Here is a 25,136-nt window from a genome sequence, read left to right on the forward strand (position 1 = left end):
ACCTGGGTGGCAGAGTTGGTTAAGTGGCTGACTTTGGCTTAGGTCGTGATCTCATGGTTTGTGGGTTTGAGCCCCGCATTGGGCTCTGTGCTGACACCTCAGAGCCTGGAGCCTGTTTCAGATTCTGTGTCTTTCTTTCCCTGCCCCTTCTCCACTCGTGCTCGGTCTCTCTCTTTCTAAAAATAAGTAAACATTAAAAAAAGATACCGTTTATTAAGTAACTACTATATATCCTTAAGTGTGACTGCTTACTGCCCTTTCCGTTGCACCCAGCTGAGGTGGTTGCTCTTGAGTTCCCCTTGGGGAGTTAATCAGCATGGTGCAGCAAAGTAGCTTGTGTTGAGCTTGCCATGGGAGGTGAGCTGCTCTTTATGTTTAAATTGAGAAGATTTGGTCTTTAATGTGTCTCCTCTCTCTCTCTGAACTGTAAATTCCTTGAGGGCTGGGACTGTGTTTTCTGTTTGTCAGTGTCTTTCATGAGAGTGGTTGAATTAGTACTTTGCATACAGCAGGTGCTTAATAAGTGTTTCCTTCTGTAAAGCATGCCAGTAGGATATCAAGAGCATGATTACCTCCAATTTATAGTAATAATAATGCTCTATTTGTATGCATTACTCAACCTTTTTTAAAGATACCATTTATTGAGTAGTGGCTGTATACCACTTTAACTACTATGCATCAGGCTTTAAAAGCATTATTCTATTTGATAGTATTATAGTTCTTAACACAATGAGCACTGAGTAATGTATAGAATTGTTGAATCACTACATTGTTCACCTGAAACTAACATAACACTGTATGTTAACTATATTGGAATTGCAATTTAAAAACTTAATTAAAAAAAAGAAAGAAAAAAATAAAATAAAAGCATTATTGCATTTTATAATATTACAAATAGTATATTTTATTTAATTCTCAGATATCCTAGTTATTAAAGGTCATGTCTGAGGACTCTAAGACTCAGAGAAATTAAATAACTTGCCTAATTGAAAAAAAATAACTTGCCTAATTGGATAATAATTTCCAGATCCAACATTTGAACCAAGGTGGTTAGAACCTGTATAATGTCTATGCTATTTCCATTTCATATAAATTTACTATTTTGAGCTTCACAAGAACCATAGGTGTTACAAGTGAAGAAACTGACACCTGGAGAGGTCATTCAATGTCATTCAGTGACTAAGCAGACAAGATTTGAATCCAGATTTTCTTTGGCTTCCATCTAAGTATTGTGTTCTTTATGCAGTACCAGGCTGTGCCTTTTGGCCATCCCAGTCAGGGTCAGGGCTTCTGTCTGATATATGTCTCTTGAGTGTGCCATATTGAGTTATAAACATAGTCACTTGATTTCTGTGCACCTTATAAGCTCAATATGGACTGTTCAGAGTACCATCACCAAATCATTCAGGTCTCCCGGTGTAAATTAAAAAACATTTTTTTTTTAACATTTATTTATTTTTGAGAGACAGAGAGAAAGCGCAAGTGGGGTAGGAGCAGAGAGAGAGGGAGACACAGAATCTGAAGGAGGTTCCAGGCTCGGAGCTGTCAGCATAGAGCCCGACGCGGGGCTTGAACCCATGAACTACGAGATCATGACCTCAGCCAAAGTCGGACGCTTAACCAACTGAGCCACCCAGGTGCCCCCTTAGGTGTAAATTTCTAAATTTTCTTCACCAGAATTTCTGGAAGCCAAATATGCTGCAGACATACTTGCCTTTTCATTTGAGAATTAGGATGGTACTACCCTTCCCAATTTTTTCACCCTGGAAAATGCCACCTATTGTGATAGGCAGATATTAACACTTTCACAGATTCTAGAGGAGAGAGCCTAGGCCTGGGGCCACAGACCCATCTTCCAGCTGTGGTTAGACATAAAGTTGTTACCATTGCCATTTCCTTACTATTTGTTACTGTAAACAAGTTATTTCCTCCTTCTGGGTTTCAACAACTTTCCCCTGGGGTAAAATTAAGGAGGGAAAAAAAGAGACTATATTATTTCTAAGATCCCTTGCAGTTATAGTAGCCTCTCATTCTAATCTGACTCCTTTTTCTATCTGCCCATTCCCAGCAAAGATTCCTAGTGACCTTGGGCAAGTAAAGTGCTTTCAGAGAACCTCAGTTTTCTCTTTGTAAAATAGAGATAATAATGTAGACATTTTTTAACAAAATCGGTTCAATAATATACCCCATGGCCAATTTGGGGGGTCATAGTGCAATCCTATAGGGATCTAAGAATGGCCACCCTGGGCCACCACACACGGTATACAGGTCAGTCACAGGAATGCTGAAGTTTGATGGTAGACAGTAGTAGTCCATTGTCCCTGCTACCTCTCTCCTATTTTCCCTTCCTTCCCTGCCTGACTTTCCTCCATGTGCACTTAGGGTGGGCTTCCCCAAACACAGCTCTACTCATGTACATCCTTTGCACACTATCTTAAAAAACATTTTTAAATGTTTATTTATGTTTGAGAGAGAGAGACAGAGACAGAGCATGAGTTGGGAAAGGGCAGAGAGAGGGGAAGGCACTGAATCAGAAGCAGGCTCCAAGCTCTGAGCTGTCAGCACAGAGCCCAATGCGGGGCTGGAACCCACGAACTAACTGTGAGATCATGATCTGAGCCAAAGTTGGATACTCAACTGGCAAGCCACCTAGATGTCCCTGCACCATATCTGAATAACTACCCATAGTGGCCATAAGGGCATGAACTCAGGCAGTAGGGATAGAAAGGAGGGGATGGATATGAGAAAGATTGTACAGGTAAAATTATAGGAACTGGTGACTGATATTATATGAAGTCAAGCTCTTGCTGGCTAAGCTGTGCTGTGGCTCAGAACTGAAATATAATGTCACAGTGGGCTCCTGCTGGTGTGAATTGGTTCAGGCATATCTAGGCCAACACAGAAAAGCAAGTGAGATGCCAAGAGGGATACTGGAATCAGCTTTTTGTTTTGTTTTGTTTTGTTTTGTTCCCCTAAAACGACACCTTTGAAGAGCCCTGGCATTTTCCCTGGCTATAAAAGCCTCCTAAAGTCTTCAGAGAAGCTCCTCCCCTCTCTGCTGGAAAATTTTAGCAGCCTCTCATTGCATTCCTACGTTAGCATTCTTCACAGCTCTGACTGCAGTGCTCAATGTCTTGAAGAGAAGTCTGGATCACTGCATTTGGCCACGAATGTGGTAGCCTCTGAAAAAGAGAGACAAGCTCCTGTTCTTTGATGGTTGCTCTCTAGAGGTTGGCTTCTCACTCATAGCAAAGTCTAGGACCCTGGGGTGGCCACCACTGTTAAGAATTTTAGCAATGAGAAATTATAAGAGACTATATACACAATAAAGGAGTGGGGAAGACTTTCATCATAAAGATAGGAAATCTAGAAACTATAAAGGCTATAAAAAGAAGTTTAGCAGTGCAGAGGCTTTAGTGGAAAAATCCCTGCATTGGGTGTCAGGAGTCTGGGTTTTAGTGGCTTGGATCTGCTGGTCTGGCTGTGTGGCTCTGGGGGACATGTTTAACCTCTCTGGACTTCATATTCTTCCCCTGCAAAGATGAAGAATTGGGACACAATTGCCTCTAAATGCTGTCCAGTTCTAAATTCTAAACTTGTGATTCATTGCATGTTTTCTCTTTGCAGCCCCTGTGCTAGATAAGAATATAAAGATGAAATTAGCAATAAAAGTTAATATATATTGAGTGTTTAATTATGTGACACAGATTGTATTAACCACTCTACATAATGTTTTCTTCAGTTCTCAGAACGTCCCTGTAAGATCATGTCTGTCATTAGTATTACTGGCCTTGTGAAAGGACCATTTCTTGGTCTCCCTCCTGCTCCCCTAGATTGGGCCTGTGCTATCTTGACTGGCCTGGGGAGCAGTGATGGGAGAGAACCATTCCAGGTGCTCTGCCAGGAACAGTTCTGCTGTAGCAGCCACTAGGCTGTTGTTGGCTGTTAGATAGGGGTGACTTAAGACATATAAATAGAGATAGATTTTTGACTTTTTTCTTTAAAAGACTATTTTTTAAAAAGTTTATATATATATTTTTAAATGTTTTATTTATTTCTAGGAGAGAGAGAGAGACAGCATGAGCAAGGGGAGGGTCAGAGAGAGAGGGAGTCACAGACTCTGAAACAGGCTCCAGGCTCTGAGCTGGCAGTCAGCACAGATCCCGATGCGGGGCTCGAACCCATGAACCACGAGATCATGACCCAAGCGAAAGTCGGACGCTTAACCGACTAAGCCACCCAGGAGCCCCAAAAGTTTATATTTTTGAGAGAGAGAGAGCACATGCACATGCAAGCACGCACACCTGTGAGTGGGGGAGGGGCAGAAAGAGAGAGAGGCAGGATCCCAAGCAGGCTCCATGTTGACAGCAGAGATGCTGATGTGGGGCTCGAACTTAAGAATTGTGAGATCATGACTCGAGCTGAAGTCAGACATTAAACCTACTGAGCCACCCAGGCACCCCTTAAAAAATCTATTTCTACCAAATAGCAAGACTTGTTATAAATCTCCAATAATTAAGACATGTGGTATTGGCTCAAGGATAGACAAATAGCCCAACAGAACAGAATAAAGAGTACAGACTGATCCGTATATCTGTGGGCACTTATATGACAAAAGTGACACTACCATCCAATGGTGCTAAGTCAACTGGACTAGACGACTGTGTGAAAAAAAATTACTCTTGACTCCTACTTCACACAATGCACAAAAATCACTTAAAAATGGATTGTAGATCTAAATATAAATATTAAAATAACCCACTACTAGAAGATGACATATCTTCATGATCTTAAGATAGAGATTTCTTAAACAGAACACACAAATCACTATAACCGTAAAAGAAGAATGGGTAAATTGAATTACATGAAAATTAAGAACTTCTACTCATCAAGATGCACTATTAAAATATGAAGAGGGAAGCTATAGAGAGGGAGAAGATATTTGCAGCATGTATATTTAACAAAAGATCATATCTAGAATATAGAAAGAATCTACAAATCAGTAAGAGAAAGCCAGACAACCCAATCTAAACAATGGGCAAAATACTTCAATAGGCACATTATAAAAGAGAATATCCAAATGGAAAGGTGCTCAAGCTCAACAGACTTAAAGGAACTGCAAGTTAAAACCCTAATTCATCACCACTCCATATCAACCAGAATGGCTAAAGCAAACCAGAAAACTCAACTACATTAAGTTTTGTGTTGGTAAGAATGTAGAGCTATTAGAACTCTCATTCATTCTGGTGGGAGAATAAGTTGAAAACATCTTTGTAAAACTATTTGAGAGTACTTATTAAAGGTGAGCATATGCATACTTTATTATTCAGTAGTTCAGGTTCTAGGTATGTCCCCAACAAAAATGCATACATGTATTCATTGAAAGATACATACAAGAACACGGGTAGCAGTACTATTCATTATGAGCACATGTTAGAAACAACCCAAATTTCCATCAACTGTTAAAAGGATAAATAAGTTGTTGCATATTCATACAATAGACTACTAGAGCAATGAGAAGGAAAGAACTGCTGTTTCACCAAATACATGATGAATCTTACAAATATAATAAATGAAAAAGGCAGACATAAAAGGTAACATAGTGTATCGTTCCATTTGTATGAATTTCAAGAACAGGCAAAATCACTCTATGGTTTTAGAAGTAGGAGTAGTGGTCGTTAATTTGAGGGGCGGGAGCTTTTGGGGTGCTGGTAGTGGTCCATTCCTTATTCAGGATACTGATTATACAGATATTTTCACTTTGTGAAAATTCATTGAGTTCTGTAATTATTTATGCATTGTTTTCAGTATGTGTACTTAAAAATGTTTTTAATGTTTTATTCATTTTTGAGAGAGAGAGAGAGAAAGAGAGAGAGCGAGCACGAGCAGGGGAGGGGCAGAGAGAGAGGGAGACATAGAACCCAAAGCAGGCTCCAGGCTCTGAGCTGCTGTCAGCACAGAGCTCAGTTTGGGGCTTGAACTCACCAACCATAAGATCATGACCTGAGCTGAATGAAGTTGGATGCTTAACTGACTGAGCCGCCCTGGTGCCCTTTCAGTATGCATATAATATTGCAATAAAACTTTTACTAAAAAGTTTATTTTAAAACATAGTAGAGTTTAAGATTCTAGTTTTGAACTGACAAAAGATTAACGTTGTTAAAACTTCAAAAAATATAGAAGGGAGATAGCTGAAAAAGTCTCCTTCCCACCCCAAGCCCAAGCTATCCAGTTCCCTCAGAGGCAGCGAATGATATTAGTATTTTTGTGCATCCTTCTAGACATATTAAAAAAATTTTTTTTAATGTTTATTTATTTCTGAGAGAGAGAGTGTGTGTGAACAAGGGAGGGTCAGAGAGAGAGGGAGACACAGAATCCAAAACAGGCTCCAGGCTCTGAGCTAGCTGTCAGCACAGAGCCCGATGCGGGGCTCGAATCCATTAACCGTGAGATCATGACCTGAGCTGAAGTTGGACGCTTAACCGACTGAGCCACCCAGGAACCCCCAGACATATTTTTTAAATATATGGCAAATGAAATATGTATGTAATTACACACACACACACATATCCTTTTTTTATATGTATGGTAATATACTGAGCATGTTATTCTACAGTTGCTTTTATCATTTATTTTAAAGACTTTTCCATATAGCACATAAATTTCTATCCCTTCTTAAAGCTGCATAATGTATACTATTGTATGAATGTTCCATGATTTATTTAACAAGTCCCCCCGCCGTTGACGAACATTTAGGTTAGGTTATTTCCAGTTAAGAAGCTTTCTTGATCCTGATGTATGTTGGGTTAAATATCTATTTTCCCAGGCCTCATTTTAACTTTTTACCACAGCCTGTACAGGTTGATATGTAGTGAAGTAATATGAAAGGGTAAAGTAGAAATATGTCTCTTTCTTGGGGTGCCTATGTGACTCAGTCAGTTAAGTGTCCGACTTCAGCTTAAGTCATGGTCTCATGGTTAGTGGGTTTGAGCCCCGCTTTGGGCTCTGTGCCGACAGCTCAGAGCCTGGATCCTGCTTGGATTCTGTGTCTCCCTTTCTCTGTGCCCTCCCCTCCCCCACTCACACTCTGTCTCTGTCTCTCAAAAAGGAATAAATGTTAAAAATTTTGAAAATTTAAAAGAAGAAATAATTTGTCTATTGCTCAGTTCTTTGAAGGAAGACTGGGGGCATCTGGGTGGCTCAGTTGGTTAAGCATCTGACTCTTGGTTTCAGCCCAAGTCATTATCTCGCAGTTCATGAGATCTAGCCCTGCATAGGGCTCTGAACTGATGGTGGAGAGCCTGCTTGGAATTCCCTCTCTCTCTCTCTCTCTCTCTCTCTCTCTCTCTCTCTCTCTCCCTCTCTCTCTCAAAACAAATAAATAAACTTAAAAAAAAAAGGAAGACTAAATGACTGCAGAAATTCAAAGCTAGGAGAGCTGGAAGAAAACTAATGTGGGGTTTCCTTGCAATTGATTTCTTTAAGATTCTGATGAAAGCTAAGGATTCTTTCAGAAAAATACGCATGCATGTAAGATTTTGGGGTTGTTAGACCACTTGAAATTCCTCCATGAGTTCTAGATTAAGAATCAAAACCCCACCAATTTGAAAATTGGGAAGCTGAGGGCCCGAGATGAGCGGTGGGTCTCATATCAAGTTAATTGCAGAAGATAGTCACTTGTATTTGTGTTAAAGGAATGCCAGCAATACTCCCTCTCCTTTTGTTGGCTGATGTCACAGCCCAAACTGGCAAGGGAAGCTACTCTTTCCTTTCCAAAGGAACTTCAGTGTGAAGGTGGGGTAACCTAAGAGACAAATGGCAAACAAATTTATATGAATGATTGATTTCTTTGATAACAAGATGGGATGATTAGAATTTTTTGTATAATACTTTGATTTATTTTCTTTCTCCTTTTGTTTTCGGTTCAGCCCAAGAAGAAGAGAGGAAAAGTAGAAGTGAGACCCATTAATTTGGGAACAGATTATGAATATGGGGTTTTAAACATTCACCTGACTGCATACGACATGACCCTGGCAGAGAGCTACGCCCAATATGTTCACAACCTCTGCAACCATCTATCCATTAAAGTTGAGGAAAGGTATGAAGGATGACTTTGCATGGGATATTTTTGGTATGAGTGGCATGCTCTCTTTGTTGTTAAATGAAGTTTGAGACATAATTTACATTTAGTAAAATTCACCCTTTTTTAGGTATATAGTGTATCACAATCAGAATGTAGAACAGTTCCATTAACCCCAAAACTTCCCCAGTGCTCAGGTGTAGTCAAATCCCAACCAACAGTTGATTTTCTGTCCCTATTGTTTTAAGTTCTCCAGAACATCATGTAGATGGAATCATACAATGTATAGCTTTTTGTGTCTGTCCTCTTTCACTTAGAATAATGTTTAAGATTTATCCATGTTTTTGCAAGTATTTTATTCCTGAGTTGTTTTCCGTTAAATCTGGACCTTAATTGGCTTATCCATTCACCAATTGATGTACATTTTCATTGTTCTCTAGTTTATTGTTAATTATAAATAAAGCTGTCATAGCATTCTCATGTATGTTTTATGGGGCATATATCTTTCCTTCTGGAGAGCTACCTAAGTCTGGGATTTGGAGATTGTATGGGGAATGTATGTTTAACTTCATAAGAAACTGTCATCTGTTTCCCAAAGTGGCTACACTATTTTGTTTTCCTACCAATAATGAATGAGAGTTACAGTAACTCCTTTTCCTGGTCAGCACTTGGTATTGCCAATTTTTTCCTAAAGATATATCTAGTAGATATATAATGGTATCTTACAGTGGTTTTAATTTTCATTTCCCTAGTAAATAATGATTTTGATATCCTTTCATGTGCTAATTTGCCTTCTGTATATCTGCTTTGATGACTATCCAAATCTTTTGTCCATTTTTAAAACTGCTTTGTTCGTTCTCTTATTAAGTTATGAAAATTCTTTATCTATTTTTGGATATCAGTTCTTTTTCTTTTTTTTAGAATGTTTTATTTATTTATTATTATTATTATTATTTAAATGTTTTATTTATTTCTGAGAGAGAGAGACAGCTGAGCAGGGTAGGGTCAAAGAGAGAGGGAGACACAGAATCCGAAACAGGCTCCAGACTCTGAGCTGGCAGTCAGCACAGAGCCCGACCTAGGGCTGGAACCCACGAACTGTGAGATCATGACCTGAGCCGAAGTTGGACGTTTATCCGACTGAGCCACCCAGGCGCCCCATGTTTTATTTATTTTTGAGAGAGAGATGAGACAGCATGAGCAGGGGAGGGTCAGAGAGAGAGGGAGACACAGATTCCCAAGCAGTCTCCAGGCTATGAACTAGCCGTCAGCACAGAGCCTGACGGACTGCTAGATCCTGACCCAGCTGAAGTTGGACTCTTAACCGACTAAGCCACCCAGGCACCCCAGATATCAGTGCTTTTTCAATATGTGTTTTGCAAATATTTTCTCCCTGTCTGTGACTTACCGTGTCATCTTCTTAGTTGAGCCCTTTCGAAGGCCGACTTTTTTTAAGTTTGATGAAGTTCAGTTTAATAATTTTTTCTTTTACTGTTCATTCTTTTGGTGTCATATCTAAGAAAATATTGTCTAACCCAAGATCACAAAGATATTCTGTGTTTTCTTCTAAAGGTTCTATATTTTCAAGTTTTACATTTAGGTCCACGATCCATTTTGAGTTATTTTTGTATATGATATGGGATATGGGTCAGAATTCTTTTTTTTTCCATATAAATAACCAGTTGTTCCAGCACCATTTGTTAAAAAGATTTTTCTAGCTTTAGCAAATTGTCTTAGCACTTTTTGAAAGTCAATTAACCATCTATGTGTGGGTCTATTTCTGGACTTTCTTCTGTTACAGCAATGTATATATATCTATACTTATGCCAATACCAGACTGTCTTGATTACTGTTGCTGAATTACTGAAGCTACAACTTTGTTCTTTATTTTTTCAAAATTATTTTGACTATTCTAGGTCATTTTTGTTTTCCATAAAATTTTTAGAATTAGTTTGTTGATTTCTACAGAAAGGAACCTGATGGAATTTTATTGGGATTGTGTTGAATCTGTAGGTCAATTTGAAGAGAATTGACATCTATTTTGATTCCTCTGATGTCTTAACAAGGTATATCTCCCCATTTATTTAAGTTTACTTCGCCTGCTCTGCTTTTCATTTACTCTTTGGATTTGTTGGAAAACTGTGGGGGAGGGGAACTAACATTTACTGGCTACCTACTCCAGGCCAGGCACTTTACATATCTTATCTCAGGGTTTCAGAAGGTGTGGGATGTCCTGTAGTTTGCTTTAAATAACACTAAATCACATGGTGAGAAATTTCTTCCCTTTTTAACTCTCATTAATCCTAATTATGTCAAGGAGAAATTCTTCCTGTGGTTCTGGTATATCCTTTACACCACTCTAGCACTTCCTAATCTTTATAACAGAGAAAGGACCTCAGACTCTGCAATCGTATCTAACTAGAATTTTATAACATTATTTTGCTTTTGTTGTACTTTTTTTTTTTTTTTAAGTAAGCTCTAGGCTCAGCATGGGACTTGAACTCATGATACTGAGATCAAGAGTCATGTGTACGGGGGCACCCGGGTGGTTCAGTTGGTTGAGTGTCCAACTCTTGATTTCAGCTTAGGTCATTATCTCACGATTCATGAGTTGGAGCCTCACGTGGGGCTCTGTGCTAACAGCATGAAGCCTGCTTAGGATTCTTTCTCCCCCATCTCTGCCCTTCCCCCCACAGAATAAATAAATAAACTTTAAAAAATGTTGCATTTTCTATGGATTGAGCCAGCCAGGCACCCCCATTGTATTTTTCTTTTTAAATTTTATTGATGGCAGCCGATACTGGTCTTCCATTTACAATAGTGATGTAAAGTCAGACTTACTGAGATATAATTTACATTCAGTAAAATTCACCCATTTAGTGAACAATGTCTATGAGTTTTGACAAATGCACGCAGTATGTATTACCATCATCAAGATGTAGAACATATACATTATCCCAAGAAGTTCCCTCCCACCTTTGTAGTCATTTCCCCCCCTTACCCCAAGTCCCTCACAACTAATGATCTGTTTTCTGCCCCATAGTTTTTTTTTTTATTCTTTTATTTATTTATTTATTTATTTTAATAGTTTATTTTCCCCCTATAGTTTTTTTAAAGACTTTAAAAAAATGTTTATTTTTGAGAGAGAGAGAGAGAGCAAGTGAGCACATGTAGGGGAGGGTCAGAGAGAGAGAGAGAGGGAGGCACAGAATCCAAAGCAAGCTCTAGGCTCTTAGCTGTCAGCACGGAGTCCGACACAGGGCTTGAACCATGAACTGCAAGATCATGACATTAGCCAAAGTTGGATGTTTAACCTACTGAGTTATCCGGGTGCCCCTCTACCTGTATAGTTTTGCCTTTTCAAGAATGCCATATAAGTGGAATTATACAGTATTTTTCCTTTTGAGTCTAGCTTCTTTTACTTAGGATAATGTATTTGAGATTTATCTATGTTGTTGCCTGTATCAGGTAGTTTGTTCCTTTTTGTTGCTGATTACCATTTCATTGAGTGTATTTTTGTTTATGCATTCAACAGTTGAAGGACATATGTATGGTTTCCAGTTTTTGGCAGTTATAAATAAAGCCACTATAAACATGTACAGGTTTCTGTGAAAACATAAGTTTTCATTTCTCTAGGAAAGTGATTGCTGGGTTGAATGGTAAGTGCAGTAGATGTTTAAACTTATAAGAAACTGCCAAACTGTTTTCCAAAGTGGCTTTACCATTTTCTTTCACATCAGCAACTTGAATTCCAGTTCCTCTACATCTCGTTTACTTTTTTATTTTTTTTAAAGTTTGTTTATTTATTTATTTATTTATTTATTTATTTATTTATTTATTCAGAGAGAGAGAGAGAAATGTGAGCAGGGGAGGGGCTGAGGGAGAGGGGGAGAGAAAACCCCAAGCAGCCTCCACACTTAGCATGGAGTCAAACGCAAGGCTGTCTCATGGCTGTAAGATCATGACTTGAGCCGAAATAAAGAGTTGGATGCTTAACCCACTGAGCTACACAAGTGCCCCTCAAGTTTATTTCTTAAATTAACTTTTTAAATGAATGGATTTAAAGAAAAATATTAAGTACTCATTTGGGTGGTTTGCTGTCACGGCAAGGTAATACATGGCACAGTGTGTGGATATGGCAAAAGTTATACTTTCTCACTCATTATATAGTAGTATAGTCCCATTTTACAAATGAGGAAACCAAGGCTCAGAAAGCCCAAAGGTCACAAAACCAATAAGTGGCCTAGATTTAACTCATTTCTGCCTGACTCCAGTATTTTTAATCATACAGGTTTTATTTTAAATCCTTAAGCTAAATTTGAACTTTTAAACCTTTGTAACTTGGATTATAACTGTGCTAACCATGCTCTTCAGAAGATTGGATAATAAGCTGTGACTTTAGCTCACACAGCTAATAGTACTTCAATTGTTTTAGGCCTAAAGATGTGCTTTATCTTCTCCTGATGCCCCAGAGAGTTGGTTGCTCTTTCAGCACTTGACGCACACTTCTATCATGTCACTTAGTGCTTTGGGCTGTAATAATCTATTCATGTGTCAGCTGCCCTCCCTACTGACTAGTGGGAACTGTGTTCTTTTTTATTTCTTTAGCATCTAACACAGGACCTGCCACATGGGGGACATTAAAGCCATTGTTGAAAGAATGACAGGTTCTTGAATGTGACTGCACAATGCAAGTGTGTCTATACATGGTATACATTTCCTAAAGTTTAATGAAAGTGTTTTTAATTAATGAATTAAAATACTGATTGAGTTTTTTCCTGCTATATGGTAGGTATTATACTAGACATCCTTACTGGAGGATCTTAAGAATTTCCCTGATTTTAGGGAGTGTGTGTGTGTGTGTGTGTGTGTGTGTGTGTGTACAACGTAATGTGGAAGGTGGTAAGTGAAGGATAAAATGCAATGTCAGTTCAAGGAGGCTGAACAGCAAATAATTTAGAGCAATGCTTCCTCAAAGTGCCACTCTGCAAAGATATCAGAAGCTAATGCCAAAATGTACATTAGCGCTTTGCTTCCTTCATCAAGAAAGTCTCGCTATTGAAAAAAAAATGTTGGATGAATTAAATGTTGGCGTGTTTAATGACTGTTGCATGCTTCTTATCTTGTAACAGACTGATAACAAGAAGTTTGTTCACCAGCAACTTAACTTGCCTGTGGACCATACTTTGAGTAACAAATGGTTAAGAGTACAGGCTCTGGAATCAAACTGCCTATGTTCAAATTTTAGTTCTACCAGTTGTTGGCAGTATGACCTTTGGAAATTCTGAACCTCATTTTCCTCATTTATATAACTGGGACGATAATTTTTTTATTCCTTTAAGTTCTGAAAATTAAATAAAGTATATAATAGCACTTAGCAGAGAGACTGGAACATTGTAAATACTCTGTAAATAATATTGTTATTAATAACTACTGAGAATTTTTTTTAGCTGGCAGAGATTAGGGGTAGCTTCTCAAAGGCTGTGGTGGCAAAGAGGCATTAAGTGTCATTTACCAAAAGTTATCCTACCTACAGTGGGTCAGCTCCCTGAAACAGTGTTTTACATTTTTAGAAGGACTTTTTAAAAGGTACTGTTTTTAAAACCTGGCTGTGGAAACTCTGGCTTCTTTTGAGTAAAGGCAGGAAGGCAGTAGCATTTATTGAGCACCTACTATTAGCCAACTACTCTGGCTTTTTTTGTATAATGTTGCTTAATTCAAAGAAGCACCTAACACAGAGTGAATCAAAGTATCAACTCTGTGGCCAGACCGGGTGGGTTTTACTCTGGGTCTGCAGCATTCTTATTGTGTGGCCTTGAGCAGTTTACTTAAACTCTGTATCTTGGTTTCCTCATCTGTAAAATAGAGTTAATATAAGTTCCTACCTGAAAAGACTCTAGTGAAAATTAAGGGATATAATATATTTAAAATGCTTATAACTGTTCCCGACAACAGTTGGCTGCTATTATTATTATTATTAATTATTATTAATATAATAGAAGCTTGCCTAATAAAAGGCAAGGTCTGGATTTGAATCCACGTTTTTTCCCAAATTCTCAATTCTTTGTAACTGGTTCTCCCCGCGGCTTTTAGTGTGCTCTTTCTAGAATGGAAATATGATCATATTACTACAATGCTTAAAATCCTTCTGTAGCTTCCCATTCCTTTAGGGTCAAAATGAAAGTTCCTCACATGGCTTGGTAGGTGCTCTATGGCCTGGGCTTGCTTCTGTTGCCTTAACTTATATTTCCCATTCCGTCTTCCTCTCCTTCCAATTAACAGAGGCTTTTGGTTTTATCCCTTTCCACCTCAGGACCTGTGCATATGCTTGCTCTCCAAAGCTTAGCTTTCCCCTTTACCTAACTAACTCCTGCATTTTTCTTAGGCTTTGTATTGGAGGTCACTTCTTCAGAGAACCTCATTAAATTAAATCTTTATGTTACATATTTGGGAGAAGTAAAGATTATATAACTTCCTTTCATGGCCCTCATACCTTACCCTCATAATTAATTGACTATATTATTTATTGATCTTCCTTCTTAGACTCTAAGATCTATTAAGGCAAGGACTTTCAATCTCCATTACCAGTGTAACCTTAAGACCTTTCCCAGTACCTGCCTGATACGTAGTAAGCACTGAATAAATATCCATTGACTTGGATTGAGTTTCAATTCATGGACATGATTCCTAGAACAGCAGAATGAACAATTTGCTGCTTTTTGCTCTTTTCTAGCTCGTTGCTCCAAATAGCACAGAACATAAAGAGATGTTCATTTTCATCAACTCCCTTCTCTGCATTGATTGAGGTTTTCAGACCATTGTATTGTTAGGCATTCTTACTGCCCAGCTTTTCAGAGATGAAATGGTTTTCTTTTCTTCTGATTTTCATTTCATCATGGTCCATTTTTTCCTCTGGGAATGGTGGGATAGGGCTCTGACCTTGAGATGGAATTAGGCAGGGGAGCAAAGTACAGGCTTTTGTTCTATAAATGTTCTGCATTGCTGCAGCTGCAACTCACCCAGGAGGGGAGAGGAAGATAGTCCTGCAGGTCTCTTATCTGCCTGTCTCCCTTGCTGAGCAGCTGCCTGGAGATGGAAATCTTATTCATCTGGGAGCAGCTTCCAAGCCTGAAGCTGATGTAGTCCCTGTGCTTTGTGGAGACTAAAAGCATCACTCAGCATCACTCTCTATAATGCCACTCTTCCTTTTTTTTTTTTTTCTTGAAGTCCACTTACGTTGTTTAAAATTGAGGTATAATTTATATTTAGTAGAATCCACAGATTCTAAGTTCCCTAATACCCCAACAGGCTCCCTTGTATCCCATCCCAGGCAGTATTCCCCGAAGGTAGCATTATTTTGTCTTTTGATATTCAATTATTTCATTTCTTCACTTCTGCTTTTCCTGTCTGATCATCCAAGTAATGTTTATTGCAGAAAATTTATAAAATACAGAAAAGTGTAGACACTGAAGAAAAATTACATATATTCTCAAAGGCCTGTTCTACCTTGAAATGACCAGAGTTCCAGGATTTCTTTGTCAAACTATGGCTTTTCTGTTGGTTTTGAGGGCCTCGTATGCCTCCTTGCCTTTGTCAATAACTGCTTCACTTTTTTGGAATGCCTACCAGGGCAAATGACTATATGTTCATTCTTTATATCTTGATAAAATGCCACCTTACCTGTGAATCCTTCCCTGAGCTCCCTTTCTCTCTCTTGCCCCTGTAATATTCAGTACATGACTGTTGTTGCCTTTGTGTTACTGTAGTGAAGATGTTTGTGTACTTACCTCTCTCTCCAAAACACTCTTAGTGAGCTCCTTTAAACTGTAGGCTGCATATTGCCCACCAGTGTGTCTAGCACAAAACAGGCTTTTCAGTTTGTTGAGTGAATGAATGAATGAACAAATCAATGGAATCTTGCAAAAGTAGGTGTTGAAGAATCAAATGCATGCTCAGTGGCAGGAATGGACAACTCCCACTTTAATCAGTCTTATCTGCAGAATGTCAGGAAAGAAAGCTAGCATTTTAGAATGCTTTTTACTTTCCTGAAAGCTTTTACAGGCTGTTTTATTTGATCTTCCATAAAAGTCTATAAATGTGTCCTAACTTTTTTATCTGGGGAAGTTATTACCAAATTTGAATTGGAAGAAGAGATCAGAGATTGTGCTAGAAAGTGGTAAGAAATGTTATTTAGGAGGTTACCTGGAAGCGTTTGCAATACCTAGCATTTACTGTTTATAAGAGCAAGGGAACTGGTATTTGTAGGCATATTATTCCAGGTAAATTACTTATATAATTTTATTTAATCATTGCAAAAACTCTATGAACTAGGTATTATTACCCCCATTTTGTAGCTAAAGAATCTGAGACTCAGAAAGCTGAATTAATTTGTCCATGGTCAAATAGGTAATAAGTGGCAGGGCCAACATTTAAATCCAGGACTATCATGTCTTGTATCCACTTCCATTATTCCATTATTCACTCCATTATTCTATTATTCCATTATTCATTGTAGAGGGCCATGCCCTTTACTATCAAGTGATGAAACTGTGTGTGGCATGAAAATTCAGGCATTCTGCTGTTACAGTTATTTCATTTATCTTCATTTTGATGAAGTTTTTGACAAGATGAACATAGCACTAATACCATATTTGTATGTAGCCATCAATCCTATTTCATCATACACCTGATCTTTACACATCTATTAACATAGACCTAGATTGTAATCCCCTTTATTGTGGAATAAACTGAGGCCAAGAGAGACAAGTAACTTGCCTTAATAAACTTAGTGAATAAGCCACAGGGTCAAGAATTGACCCTAAATCCAGTGTTCTTTTCACTGCAGCATGTAGATCTGCTGAAGCTAATTATAGCAAGCATAGTGTTTACAACAATATTTCTCAAGTTGGGGACATTTAATAATGTTTGAGATAATTTTTATTGTCACCATTTCAGGGGGTACTGTTAGCATCTTGTGGGTAGAAATTAGGGATACATAGGCCAGTCCCCCTCACAACAAAGAATTATTTGGTCTAAAATGTCAATAGTGCTGAGGTTGAGAAATCTTGCTCTTTTAAAACAGTTGGGTTTCATGCCTCATTTCTCCAGAAGAGATGAAATACCCAAGGTTAGCCTCCAAAGTGATGAGACTGATTCTTTTAGAATTGGCTTTTCTTGAGTAGCAGCAAATAGTTATTAATCACCAGATTTTATTCAGTGTTCTATCAGGCAAGAACTAGGGCTGCAGAAAGGCATTACACATGCTCTGTTCACTTAGGGAGTTTAGAAGCTTCTGGAGGAGATTGAAGAGGATCTGGTTGCTTTACCCTGGTTGCAGATAAACAGCCCTAGATTCTAGGAGCCACTATATTGCAGCAGCGGCTGTACTCGGGGACCACCCTGATGCACGTGATGCTGCTGACTTAAGGGAACCCTCCTCATGGCTGACTCTTCTTTCCCACAGTTATGCGATGCCCACCAAAACCATGGAGGTATTGCGGCTGCAAGACCAAGGCAGCAAAATGTTCCTGGACTCAGTTCTTACCACCCATGAGCGAGTGGTTCAGGTAGGCATTCCGGGAGACACTTGAAATGTATTTGCCTTTCCTGGTTCTTCTATTTTTTTCTCCTCCTACTGTGCCCTTCTCTTCCTCTTGAAATGATGACCCTCTGCCCCTTGAAATAATGATGTTCTCCAGGGTTTAGTTCTTGATCCTTCCATCTCTCCTTATATAATTCCTTCCCTTTATGCAATCTCATTCATTCCCCAGCCTCAGCGACCTTTATTATATACTGACAACCCCCTGACATGTATCTCCCAGTCCTAATGGGTTATATACTGATAACACCTAGATATACATCTCCAGTCCTGATCTCTCAGTTGAGCTTCAAACCTGATACCCACTTGTTTACTGTACTTCTCCACTGGGGTATTCCACAGGTGTCCTACACTCAACGTATATAAAACTAATTGTAGAGGAACTGATGTTTTTCTTTTTAAAGTTTTTTTTTTTTTAGGGGTGCTGGATGGCTCAGTTGGTTGAGCCTCTGACTTTGGCTCAGGTCATGATCACATGGTTTGGGAGTTTGAGTCCTATATTGGGCTCTGCGCCTGGAGCCTGCTTTGGATTCTGTGTCTCCCTCTCTCTCTACCCCTCCCCTGCTCACGCTCTCTCTCAAAAATAAACATTAAAATTTTTTTAAAGTTTATTTTTTAAAATTTACTTTGAGAGAGAGAGAGAGAGAGGGAGAGAGGGAATTCCAAACAGGCTCCCTGCTGTCAATGCAGTACCTGACGTGTGGGGCTTGATCTCACAAACAGTGACATCATGATCTGAGCCGAAATCAAGAGTTTGGAGGCTTAACTGACTGGTGCCCCATAACAGCTTCATTGAGAGTTTTATATATATACAATTTACCCATTTAAAACGTACAATTAAATGAGTTTTAGTATATTCACAGTTATGTAACCATCACCACAATTTTAGAACATTTCATTACCATGAAAGGAAACTACCCATTTGCAGTCATTCCTCTTTCCCTGCTCCCCCCCACCCCTCCCAGCTCCTGACAACCAGAAATCTGTTTCTGCCTTTATGGTTTTACCTCTTCTGGACATTTCATTTAAATGGAATTATATAATATATGGCCTTTTCTGTCTGGTTTCTTCCACTTAGCATGTTTTCAAAGTTCATCCATGTTGTAGCAGGTATCACTGCTTCATTCCTTTTTATTGCCAAATAATATTCCAGTGTATGGACATCACCTCTTTCTGATCCACTCAAGAAGTATATCGACAAGTTGTGTATATCCTATAATGAACAGAATGTTAAGGTAGTGACACCTTAAATCTATTATGCTAACTTTATTTTTTAATGTTTTATTTATTTCTGAGAGAGAGAGAGAGCATGAGCAGGGGAGGGTCAGAGAGAGAGGGAGACACAGAATCAGAAGCAGGCTCCAGGCTCTGAGCTAGCTGTCAGCACAGAGCCTGATACGGGGCTCGAACCCATGATCCATGGGACCATGACCTGAGCTGAAGTTGGATTCCCAATCAACTGAGCCACCCAGGCATCCCTATTATGCTAACTTTAAAAACAATTAAACATGTAACAGTCTTTAGTTCTTTAAATATTATCAGGAATAAATTATTTGAGATACAGATTTTAAGAAAGGTCTAACTTGCCACCAAGGCCCATAGGATGAAGTTTGAACTCTTTAGTGCCTTAAATACTTTTATGATTCTCTTCCTGCTTTTCCTCTTCTTCCCCCATTCATTCCAGTCATACATGGAACTAGTTTTAATTCCCTGGTACTGTGCGACTCAGCCACACTTTACTGAATATTGTTTCTTCTGCTTTGAAAACCCTCACATTACTGCTGAATTCTCCTAGTTTACCCCTGTTTTTCTTCAAGACTCCACCTAGAAGTTACCTTTTTTTGGAAGCTGTCTTTGACCTCCTTAAGTTAGTAGATATTTCTCTTGTGGGTTCCTTCAGCCCCCTGCTTGCCCTTCTACTACACATCTGATTCACCTCTGTATTCTCCACACAGGGTCTAACACCAGTCCAGTCTATGTGAGTAAACCTGAGTTGAATCAGAAAGTCATCCTGGACTTGATAACCTCTTGGTCCACTTATGACATCCGTTGTCTACAGGAGCAGATACTGGCCATGACTACTATGTCGGCAAGCAGACACTTTGATGGCAAGAGAAATCCTGTAGAGGCTGGCTCTGAAAGCGGCTCTGAGTGTTAATCCTCTACCCAAGGGCCCTGTAGCTCTGCTGAAGCTGACATCTGAGCCCATGCCATGTCTGCCCAATCACCTGGCTTTCAGTGCCCTCTCTTAGAGCATCTTCTTTCCTTTTGCAGATCAGCGGTTTGAGTGCTACATTTGCAGAGATTTTCTTGGAAATAATCCAAAGCAATCTTCCTGAAGGAGTCAAACTGTCAGTGAAGGAGGTAGGTGCTAGTTTGAGAAGAGGCTCCCTGGTGGCCCAGCTGTGTTCAATATGGATAAGAGCATCTGGCTTTAGAAACGAGAGAAATGTGGATAACTTAGCCCAGAGAATAAACAGGACAGGTTTACAGACTGGTATTACTGTGGTCATTATCCTGCCTCTTCCAGTGGATCAAGGATGATGCTTTATGGACCACAGGAGCCAAACTCCATCACAGTATCCTGGTGTGAGGAGTGAGCTTGTAGTTGTGTGCAGAAATAACATGATTTAAGATTACATACAGTCTAATTAATCAGAACACAAATAAGGAAATGTACTTTAAAGAGGAGTTTCCTGTACCTTCAAGGCTTGACTGTAGCCCGACTAAAAAAAGAATGCCAATCAGAAGGAAATTTAGCCTGCAAAACTTAGAAGACATTAGGGACTTCAGCCTAAATACTGAGTATTTGGCTCCATATGCCAAGACAAACCTTGTTATACATCAGGTCATTTTAGACTACATGCAGCTCTCCTTGTTTTGAGTCCATGCTTGTTAATCCTCTTCTTATTATTCAGGTTTCACACAGATCTATATACAGGAGAACATGTGCTGGTCATGCTGACTTAAATATTCCAGTCCTTATGTCTGTTCTTTCCTATTGTAGATGGAGAATTTGGGCATTCTCTCTCTTTAAGTGCTTCTAATGAGATACTCATAGCATTTTAACATTAATTCTTTATACGTCTGTCTTCTCTCACCAGACTATAAGTTCATTTAAGGCAGGAAAGAAGTCTGATTCAACTTAGAATCCCTGGTACCTAATACAAGTCTGGTATATAGTAGATACTCAATAAAAGTTGAATCTGAATCATTCTCTATAGAACTGTCTGATGGATTTTTTTAAATGCGTATTTATTTATTTTTGAAAGAGAGAGCGAGTGTGCAAGCAGGGGAGAGGGACAGAAGGAGTGGCAGAGAATCCCAGGTAGGCTCCATGCTCATCACAGAGCCTGATGCAGGGCTTGATCCCACAAACTGTGAGATCATGACCTGAGCCAAATCGAGAGTCAGATGCTTAACTGAGTGAGCCACCCAGATGCCCCATTTTTTTTTTTTATGCTGTGCAAGTATGAATAACTGAAATCTCTGTAGTAATTCCCACTTACTTTCTTTTTCTTCTCCCCAGCACACTGAAGAAGACTTTAAGGGAAGGTTTAAAGCTCGGCCAGAACTGGAAGAACTGTTGGCCAAGTTGAACTAGCTCATTATAGACCCTTTCAAGCCAGGACTGGTGATATTGAGTGCCAAGGGGAAGAGCTTCGTGGGTGGTCAAAATTAAGAAGACCCTTTAGATATCATAACTACCCATCCTCATTACCCAGAAATGTCTCCTCTCTTATATGGAGGAGTGTTGCCAGTTTCCACTTTCCTTTGAGCCAACCTAAGGCATCCTCAATCTAATAAAAATCTGCAGCTAAGGGACATGTGTGTATGTAAGAAGTCAGTCCATCCTGTGGAGTATCTTTTATTTTTTTATTTTAAGAGTCATACGCTCATTCAACTGAGCCAGCCAGGTGCCCTGGGGGTATCTTTAAGGGATTCTATTTTCTCTTTAGCTCAGAACCATGTTTTCCTTCAATATTTCTCCAGTTAGAGTGATCTTATCCTTTAAATCAATCTGGCATTGAGTCTTTTAGTGAAACAGAGGATCATAACATAAGTAAACTTGGGTAGAAGGAATAGGGACGGGGCTCTTGGGTTTTTGTTTTTGTTTTTGTTTTTTTTATGAAAACAACGACAACTCTCCAGATAGAATCAGGGTCTGTCCATAGTGAAAAAAATTGCTTTGTGGGGCAGTAATTGATTTGTCATATTCAGGCAGATGTTACATAACTGCTAATTAGGGTTACCTGGAATGTGTTTTAAATTTAAAGTTGATTTCGGTCAGGGGTCAGAAAGCTACTGCTTGTGAGCCAAGTCCCACTGCCTGCTTGCTTGTTTGTGTGTTTTAATATTTATTTATTTATTTAGAGAGCATGAATAGGGTAGAGGCATAGAGAGAGGGAGAGAGGGAATCCCAAGCAGGCTCTGTGCTGTGAGTGCAGAGTCTGATGCAAGGGTTCAATCTCATGAACTGTGAGATCATGGCTTGAGCCAAAATCAAGAGTTGAATGCTTAACCGCCTGAGCCACCCAGGTGCCCTATGTTTATTTATTTTTTAAGTAATTTATTGAGGTGAAATTCACAAACCAAAAATTAACGATTTTATTTTATTGTATCTTTTAATTTTTAAAAATGTTTTATTTATTTTTGAGAGAGAGATCGAGACAGCGTGAGTAGGGGAGGGTCAGAGAGAGAGGGAGACACAGAATCCAAAGACAGGCTCTAGGCTCTGAGCTAGCTGTCAGCACAGAGGCCATCGTGGGGCTCGAACCCACAAGCCATCAGATTGTGACCTGAGACGAAGCCAGATGCTTAACCAACTAAGCCACCCAGGCAGCCCAAAATTAACTGTCTTAAAGCAAACAATTCAATGGTATTTAATACATTCACAATGTTATACAACTACCACCTAAAACCCCATTACCTGTTTATTGGGACAGAGCCATGGTCACTCATTTACATATCATCTATGGCTGTTTTCACACTGGCAGCTTAGTTGTGACACAGACTGTAAAACCAAAACATTCATTATGTGTCCTTTATAAAAACAGTCAATCCCTGATTGAAGTCACTGATTCTCAAACTTAAGCGTGTATCAGGATCATCTGAAGGGCTTTTTTTAAACATAAATTGCTGGACTCTACCCCCAGATTTTGTGACTTGATACATCTTGAATGAGGGCCTAGAATTTGAATTTCTTAGAGATTCCCAGGTGATGTTGATGCTACTGGTCCAGGGTTACCTTTTTTGTTTTAGTGTTTCTTTTTGAGAGACTGAGTGTGAGCGGGAGAGGGGCAGAATGAGAGGAAGACACAGAATCTAAAGCAGGCTCCAGGCTCTGAGCTGTCAGCAGAAAGCCTGATGTAGGGCTTGAATTCACAAACCATGAGATAGTGACCTTGGCCGAAGTTGGATGTTTAACCGACTGAGCCACTCAGGCCCCCCTGCCAGGGTTACTTCTTTGAGAACTATTAGTCTAAGTGATCTCTAATGTTTTTCATATTTTGAACATTAGTTTGTTCATACTTTTGTACATAACTGTCACTTATTGACCTAGACCCTGTTCAAGGTACTAAATGAGCTTTATGCCTTACACCAGTCTTTTAGAGTGTATATGGGAGTGTGCATGTGGATGGGTGTCTGTGTATGTGAAAAGGTTATGTGTGAGTGGTGTATCTGAGTATGCATTAGTGTATCTCACATTTACTGAGCCCTCATTATATCTATGTGTTTTATAAAGATTATCCTTGAGGTTGATAGTATTATCCCAGTTTTATAGATGGAAAATCTGAGGTTTGGAGCAATGAAGGGACTTCCTTTTCCTGAAGGGTCACAGAGGTAATAAGTGGCAGATCTTTCTCCTTGCTTCTGTGGGATACCCCTACACAGAGCTCTGTAGGAGCCCAGAGCATTCTTAGCATTGCATGTACTTTCAGAACTCACTAGTTTTAGTCCTGATGTTATTATTGTTTCTTTGCCTTGGTCTCTAAAGGCAACAAGAGGAAACTCAAGATTTCCTTCCAAGTTATAACCCTAAGGGAGGGCTGTCAAGACAGCAGGTACCCCCAATTAAAGTGCTTCACTGAATTCCCATTGAAGGTTCAGCAGGTTAATACTTCCAAGTGAACCCCACTGGGAGTGTTGGCAGGATTTTTCAGGTGAGGGTTGGTATTTTGGCTGTAGAGTTACTCATTGCCTAGTCTTTTAGGAAAGATAAAAGAGAAGTTGATAATGGATGACTGTAAATTTGGGGGATGTATAGTGACATGAAGATAAAATGAATAAACACTTGTTTGCAAACACACACACACAATCTCCATATCATATGGACTCCATTTAGAAACCTGGAAAACAGCATTCCTTTTCAGTTTCGCACTTTTCCTTGTTATCGATTTGTGGAAGCAGGACACAGGATTTCATACCCTGACAAGATATTAGAGCTGAAGAACATTAGGACCCAGCCAGCTTAACCCTCTCTTTTAGCAAGTGTGGTTAGGGGCTGAAGAAAGCCAGTACTTTACCCAAGGTCACAGGGCACCTCACTAGCAGAGCTGGGAGCAGGATTCAGATCTCTTGAGTCCCAGTCCATCCCTTTCCATTACATCATGGAGGGATGAATCAGGCTTATCTCTTAAATAAGAGGCAGCTGGGTTCTGTCACCTTGGAGTCTTGTGTCACTGACCTAGTTGATGATTTATCCTCTGGCCAGAGTCAAAAAGCTTTTGTTACTCATTAGTCTGCCCTGAAATAAGTGGAAATTGCTCCTAATGTCTTCTCCTGGCAAGAAAGATGGGAGGTATTCTGATTGCTAGACCTCAGAGTTACAATTAGGAGCTTCATTTCCTAGAATCACATGGAATGCAAGTCTTTTGGCTCTAGGCTGAAAATACCTTTCCCACCTTCCCTGAGACAACTTATTATAAAGGAAAGAGTCAGACAAACCTGGGCTGTTCCTAGTTTCTACACTTAATAGTCTTAACGCCTCTGGTGAGTTATTTTAACCTCATAAACCTCAGTTTTCTGATCTGTAAAGTGGGAAGAATCCCTTTTTGGTAGTTTGAGATGGAGATAATGTATATAATGGACAAGTGCTCAGTAAATGTTGGATTACCTTCCCTTCTAAACTTTTTCAGCATACTTTTTAAAGAGTTTTTTAATTGGAGTATTGTTTAAAAAATGTATAGTGAAACAACCTGTCTTAAGTGTATATTTGATCAGTTTTAAAAATGTATTCACCCATGAAACCTACACTTCTATCAAGATAAAGAATACTTCCATAACCCCAGAAAGTTCCTTGACATTTGTTCATTCTTCCTCAGAAGCAACCATTAATCTCATTTCTAGTGACAGATTAGTTTTGCCTTTCTAGATATATAAATATCACAGTATATACCCTTTTTGTCTGACTTCACTTACTCTGTTTTATTCATGTTGTGTCTATCAATAGTTCAT

The 25,136-nt window shown here is 39.2% G+C and overlaps 1 protein-coding gene across 1 annotated transcript in view; it reads left to right on the forward strand.

Moving 5' to 3' along the window:
- The window catches only part of MRPL48 (mitochondrial ribosomal protein L48), a 62,722-nt gene extending 41,219 nt beyond the window's left edge, over positions 1-21,503 (forward strand). The window contains exons 6-9 of the mRNA XM_077762271.1: positions 7,929-8,098; positions 17,544-17,646; positions 19,953-20,042; positions 21,208-21,503. Coding sequence (XP_077618397.1) covers positions 7,929-8,098; positions 17,544-17,646; positions 19,953-20,042; positions 21,208-21,282 — 438 coding nt within the window. The 3' untranslated portion in view covers positions 21,283-21,503. The remainder of the gene's footprint in view (positions 1-7,928; positions 8,099-17,543; positions 17,647-19,952; positions 20,043-21,207) is intronic.
- The last annotated feature ends 3,633 nt before the right edge of the window (positions 21,504-25,136 follow it).

The sequence above is a fragment of the Crocuta crocuta genome, unplaced genomic scaffold, assembly GCF_008692635.1.
Source record: "Crocuta crocuta isolate KB4526 unplaced genomic scaffold, BGI_CrCroc_1.0 scaffold306, whole genome shotgun sequence".
NCBI lineage: Eukaryota > Metazoa > Chordata > Mammalia > Carnivora > Hyaenidae > Crocuta > Crocuta crocuta.